General features: G+C 42.8%; 1 protein-coding gene across 1 annotated transcript in view; it reads right to left on the reverse strand.

Annotated features, from left to right (window-relative positions):
- The window catches only part of LOC143302175 (uncharacterized), an 8,391-nt gene extending 5,459 nt beyond the window's left edge, over window positions 1-2,932 (reverse strand). Inside the window, exons 1-2 of the mRNA XM_076616715.1 lie at window positions 2,828-2,932; window positions 1,137-1,324 (exon numbers count right to left, since the gene is read on the reverse strand). Of these exons, the coding sequence (XP_076472830.1) occupies window positions 1,137-1,324; window positions 2,828-2,921 (282 nt within the window). The 5' untranslated portion in view covers window positions 2,922-2,932. The remainder of the gene's footprint in view (window positions 1-1,136; window positions 1,325-2,827) is intronic.
- Window positions 2,933-5,857: the final 2,925 nt, after the last annotated feature.

The raw sequence follows: 5,857 nt of genomic DNA on the forward strand, positions 1-5,857 counted from the left end.
TAATAATAATAATAAATAAATAATTAAATAAATCTGAGCACTAACCATTCTATCTCCCTACGTTGTTATCAAGTATTAAGAGCGTCCGATTCAGTTTAAAATTTGGGTTTGTAAAGAATAGTAGTAGTAGTAGTAGTAGTAGTAGTAATGATGATGATGATGATGATGGTAAAGAATAGTAGTAGTAGTAGTAGTAATGATGATGATGAAGATGATGACGACAATAACAACAACAACAACGATGATGGTGATAATGACAACGACGACAACAACAACAACAACGATGAGAACAATGATAATAATAATAATAATAATAGTAATGAAAAAAAAAATACTCGATTCTTATATATCACCAGAACAATACAAGCAGAAGCGAAGCTCTAAGCGCTTTGCAACATAGTAATCTAAATGAATCGGACCTCACTAATAATAACTGATGAAAAACAAGTTGACTTTGTGCAGCGCTTAAATGTGAACAGAGGCAAATTCTCTAACCGCTTTACAAACTCAATTTTTTTTTAACTGAATCGGACGCTCTTAATACTTGATAACAACGTAAGGAGATAGAATGATTAGTGCACAGCTTTGAAGGTAGCAGTTTAGGCAGACATAGACTAACGTAGATAGATAGACTGATGAGTTTTAAGATTTGCGTTGAAGGTACTAGCAATAATAATAATAATAATGATAATAATAATAATATAGCGCTGAATCTTGTGCAGAGACAAATCAATGCACTTTCGCATCAGTCATTCACACGCACACATAACTCTAAAAACTGGAGAAACTGAAGACAAGGAAGAGGCAGAGAAGGGAGGCTGTCTTGGGAAAAGAGGTGGGTTTTAAGGCCAGATTTGAAAGAGCTGAGTGCGGAGACCTGACGAACCGAAAGAAGAAGTTCATTCCAATTTCAAGGTCCAGAGACAGAGAAAGAACGGCGGCCAACAGTGGAGCGTTTGAATCTGGGTATGCGTAAACAGAGTGGATCCGAAGCCGATCGTAAAGAGCGAGATGGAGTGTATAAGAGGTGAAGACAGCCACAGAGATAAGAAAGGGGCAGATTTGTGAATACATCTATTACATTGACTGCTGATCTTGTACTTCAGTTTAGACAAGACAGATATGAGATCTCAGACCTTGCCCTGGAAGTCGCAAGTGTTGTGGACGACGTCAAAGTACGTTCCCCTCGGACACAGGAAGGAGAAGCGGCGACCCTTGAAGCACCTGTAGAACCTGACGCAACTGACGGGGTCCGGAAGGTAGTCGTGGAAGCCGTGCCAAGGGCAGGCAAAGGCCGACAACCCCACCTCAGTAGCGGACGTGTCTGGAGGAAATAGTGTTTGATTGAGGTTGTTGTTCGTTTGTTTGTTTGTTTTAACTGTTTTTATTCGTTCAAATACAATGCATTATGCACCAATCAACTACTAACACATTGACCGGAACTAGCAGAAGCTTTTTTCTTTTCTTTTTTTTTTAAAGAAAGAAAAAAAAAGCGTACTCGTATACAAGAAACTGTCTTGTCAACGCCCACTCCCTCTTAATGCACAAATTTCATCCAAAAGTTGGAGTGGTGGGCGTTTAACAAGAACTTTACCCTTTGCGTGGAGTTCGTTCCCTTGATACCCTACTTTTGTTTCACCATAAATTGATGGCTGGGTGTTTGGGTGTTTATGTATGAGATGGCTCTCGTTAATTAACCGGTGTTCACAACAGGACAGTTCGTGATGTAATGTGTACAATGGGTGTGTTTATGTACTGAAGTCTGTTCCATGTCTCTGTCCCTGTCTTCTTTATTCCTTCATCATTGATTCTCTCTCTCTCTCTCTCTCTCTCTCTCTCTCTCTCTCTGTGTGTGTGTGTGTGTGTGTGTGTGTGTGTGTGTGTGTTCCAGTTTCAGTGATATTTTATGAATATAGAAAATGAAGTTTGCTTTTGATTCACCACCCATGTCCCATCTCTGTCAATCTATCTCTCCTCCTTTTTCCCCCCTTTAATGATTTGATCTTTTCAATGATAGTCTGTCGTGTCCTGCTTAATTAGGTAATGTGCATGCTATCATTTATGCCTTTTATTTTCATATGTAATTGTATGTGTGTGTGTGTGTGTGTGTGTGTGTGTGTGTGTGTGTGTGTGTGTGTGTTGCCTTTGTTTTTTGGGTGTGTTTTTTGTTGTTGTTGTTGTTTTGTTGTTGTTGTTTTTTTCTTCTTCTTCTTTGCCCTTGAGGGCTGGATGTAAAAAAGCAGCTGTGCTTACTCCACTACCCTCGTGAAATAAAAATTCATTTCTTCCCCCCCCCCTCTCTCTCTCTCTCTCTCTCTCTCTCTCTCTCTCTCAAAATATCATAGAGATCCATCTAATTTTAGGTTCAATTTACTCATGTCGTTAAGACACGCGTATTAGCCATACATGTAGAATCGAAGAGATTAGGTACTGTCAGTTCGTAAATAATGTTGAATATTTTGTGTCAACCTTTTTTTTTTCTTTATAGTTGATTTGAATTGTCGATTTATTGTGTCATGTCATTTTCTCATGATCCCTTTTCAATAAACCCACTTTCATAAAAGGTCTCTGGCCTTCTTCTGCATAAAACAATCATCGTCATTATTGTTTTCTTTAGAGAGAGAGTTATATTTAGAGAAAGAGAGAGAGAGAGAAATGTTGGGAGAGAGAGAAAGAGGGGAGAGAGAGAGACACACACAGAGAGAGAGAGTTTTATTTAGAGAAAGAGAGAGAGAAATATCGGGAGAGAGAGAAAGAGGAGAGAGAGAGAGAGAGAGAGAGAGAGAGAGAGAGAGAGAGAGAGAGAGAGAGAGAGAATCTCCCTCACCGTATATTCCTCCAGTCGCAGCCCTCGTCAGTTCCAGCAGGTCTGGAACTCTGTCGTCTCCATCGTCCCACGCCAGGTTCCCGGCCTTCCCCATCCCTTCGTCTTGCTCTGCCGCTTCCTCCCTCTCCTTCCGCTTACCCTCTTTGACGTCATAGCCCCCGGTTTCCCTGACGTCATGAGGGGAGACCGATGACGTCGATTGTGTCGCGCCATCTTGTTGGTGGTGGTGGTCGCAGTCCTTCGCGTCTTGAGTTGGGGATCCGCGCTCAGTATTCATCTGCTTCGTTTTGAGAAGAGGTGGGTAGGTAGATAGCTGAATGAATAAAAGGCACGAATAAATGCAGTTACTTTATTGGTTGGTATCATCATTTTAACCCAATGAATAGGTAAGTTATTTAATCAATAAGACGTAATATAGTTCAAACAAAATGGAGAAAACAAATGGCAAACACACACAAACACACACGCACACACACCACACACACACGCACACACAACACACACACACACACACACACACACACGCGCGCGCGCGCACGCATTCACGCATGCACGCACGCACGCACGCGCGCGGGTGCTCGCGCACACCACGTCCTATTCCTCACACACACACACACACACACACACACACACACACACACACACAATACGTCCCATCCCTCACACATACACACACACACACACACACAGACGCACGCACACGCGCGCGCACACACACACACAGAGGCACGCACGCGCATGCACACACACACACACACACACGCACACACACACACACACACACACACACACACACAGAGGCACGCACGCATGTACGCACGCACGCGCGCTCTCGCGAACTTCACGTCCCATCCCTCACTCACACACACACAAACACACACACATCACGTCCCATCCCCAACCTCCCCCACAAACTCCCCCACACCCACCCCCCCTAAACATGCACTTAAAATACAAAATACATCCCTTTCCCCTCCCCACCCACCCCACCACCACCACCACACCTCTTTTGACGTCAGCGAATCGAATGACGCCAGTTTCTGTCCTTTTTGCGTCACTTCCTGACAGTCTGGCACCAGAATAGACCACGTGCACAAGCCGCGTGCGATGCTAAAGACCGTCCCAGACTGGCATTTGTGACGAAAAGGTCTGCCAACGAAGCAGCGATAGAAGACACTGCAGTCGTCGGGATCTCGGTAAAGTCCGTCATTTTCCGGGCACTGGAACGGAACTGGAACGAGGCCTGTTTGGTGAGTGGGAGGGGTGGGAGGGAGGTGGGGTGGCTTGAAGAATGGGGAAATTATAAACTGATGCTATATACTGTAGTGATGTAACTTTATATTGGGGATGAATGTGCGTATAGTTGGGTTGTTGTTGTTTAATTTTTTTTTTATCATAACGTTATTATTCATATTATCACAACGTTATCGTCAGATACTTCAGTCCATTAATGTTACTTTATTATCAGATATTTTGAAACTGCGTCAGAGACAAAATCTTGTTTTATACGGTACACACGCGTACGCATACACGTAGTGGCACACACAGACACACACACACACACACACACACACACACACACACACACACACACACACACACACACACGCGGGCGCGCATATATATATATATATATATATATATATAATTATATATATATATATTGGAGGCAATGAAGTGAAGGTATATCTATTTATAGTCTCACATATAATACGTTAGCACCTGCAGAACATCACTGAGAGTGACGTAACACACCTGTATAACAAACACTGCGGTGATGTATGATAAGAATGATGATAACGTAGATGACGACAAAGATGACGACAGCGACACTGACTACGACGATGATGATAACGGTAATGGAGAATGGTGATGGCAAAAGCAAACAGAAATTCAAACGACAACGAGCGGTGTGATGAACTGGAGCGACGATACCGACGCTGCTGATGACTGAGGACCGCGATGATGCTGATTGTGATGACGATGACGATGATGATGGTGGTGGTGACGATGATGATGATGATGGTGGTGGTGACGACGACGACGATGATGACGATGATGTTGATGACTGAGGACCGCGTGGATGCTGATTGTGATGACGATGATGATGATGGTGGTAACGATAATGATGACGATGATGATGGTGGTGACGACGACGGCGATGATGACGATGATGTTGATGACGATGATGATGATGATGATGCTGGTGGTGACGATAATGATGACGATGATGGTGGTGACGATGATGATGATGATGATGATGATGACGACGACGGATGATGATGACAACGACGACGACGGATGATGATGACAACGACGACGACGACGACGATGATGATGATGATCTAACTGAACAATTAATTGTTGCCTGCGTACCGTGCTTTTCCAGACCATTGTCTATCAAAGGGAATTCTTTCAGCCACGGAGCTCTCCTTCCCTTCAGCTGGGCTGGGTCCATGCGTCGACAGCCTTTTACCTGGAGAGAGAACAAATGAATATATACGGAATACGACAATGCACTATCTGCATCTGAATGATAAAGAACCCCACCCCCACCCCAAAACAAAGTATGGCTGCCTACATGGCGGGGTAAAAACTGTCATCCACATAAAAGCAGACTCGTGTACATACGAGTGAACGTGGGAGTGGCAGCTCACGAATAAAGAAGAAAAAGAAAAAGAAGAATGATAAAGATAACGAGCTCAACATTGTTTTTATACAGAAAAAAAACAACCAGACAAAAAAAAAAAAAAATGTCATATGCACTGCATAAAAAAATAAATAAATGAAAGGGGGGAAAAAAAAGAACAAACGTTACATTCGTGGCTGTCTTTAGCTCCTCCTCGTTGCCTTCAATCATTTTTATGTATGGGTACCATTTTCTAGAAAATGCTATGGACATCATTTCCATCGAGTGTATATATTTTTCGGTTTTATATATGTTTCTTAGGTCTGTTTAAGGAAGTACTTTATACATGGTTTGATTTTATCAATTCTGCATTTATAAATGAAATGTTTCGCCACTAGAAT

Source organism: Babylonia areolata, chromosome 29 (assembly GCF_041734735.1).
Source record: "Babylonia areolata isolate BAREFJ2019XMU chromosome 29, ASM4173473v1, whole genome shotgun sequence".
Taxonomy (NCBI): domain Eukaryota; kingdom Metazoa; phylum Mollusca; class Gastropoda; order Neogastropoda; family Buccinidae; genus Babylonia; species Babylonia areolata.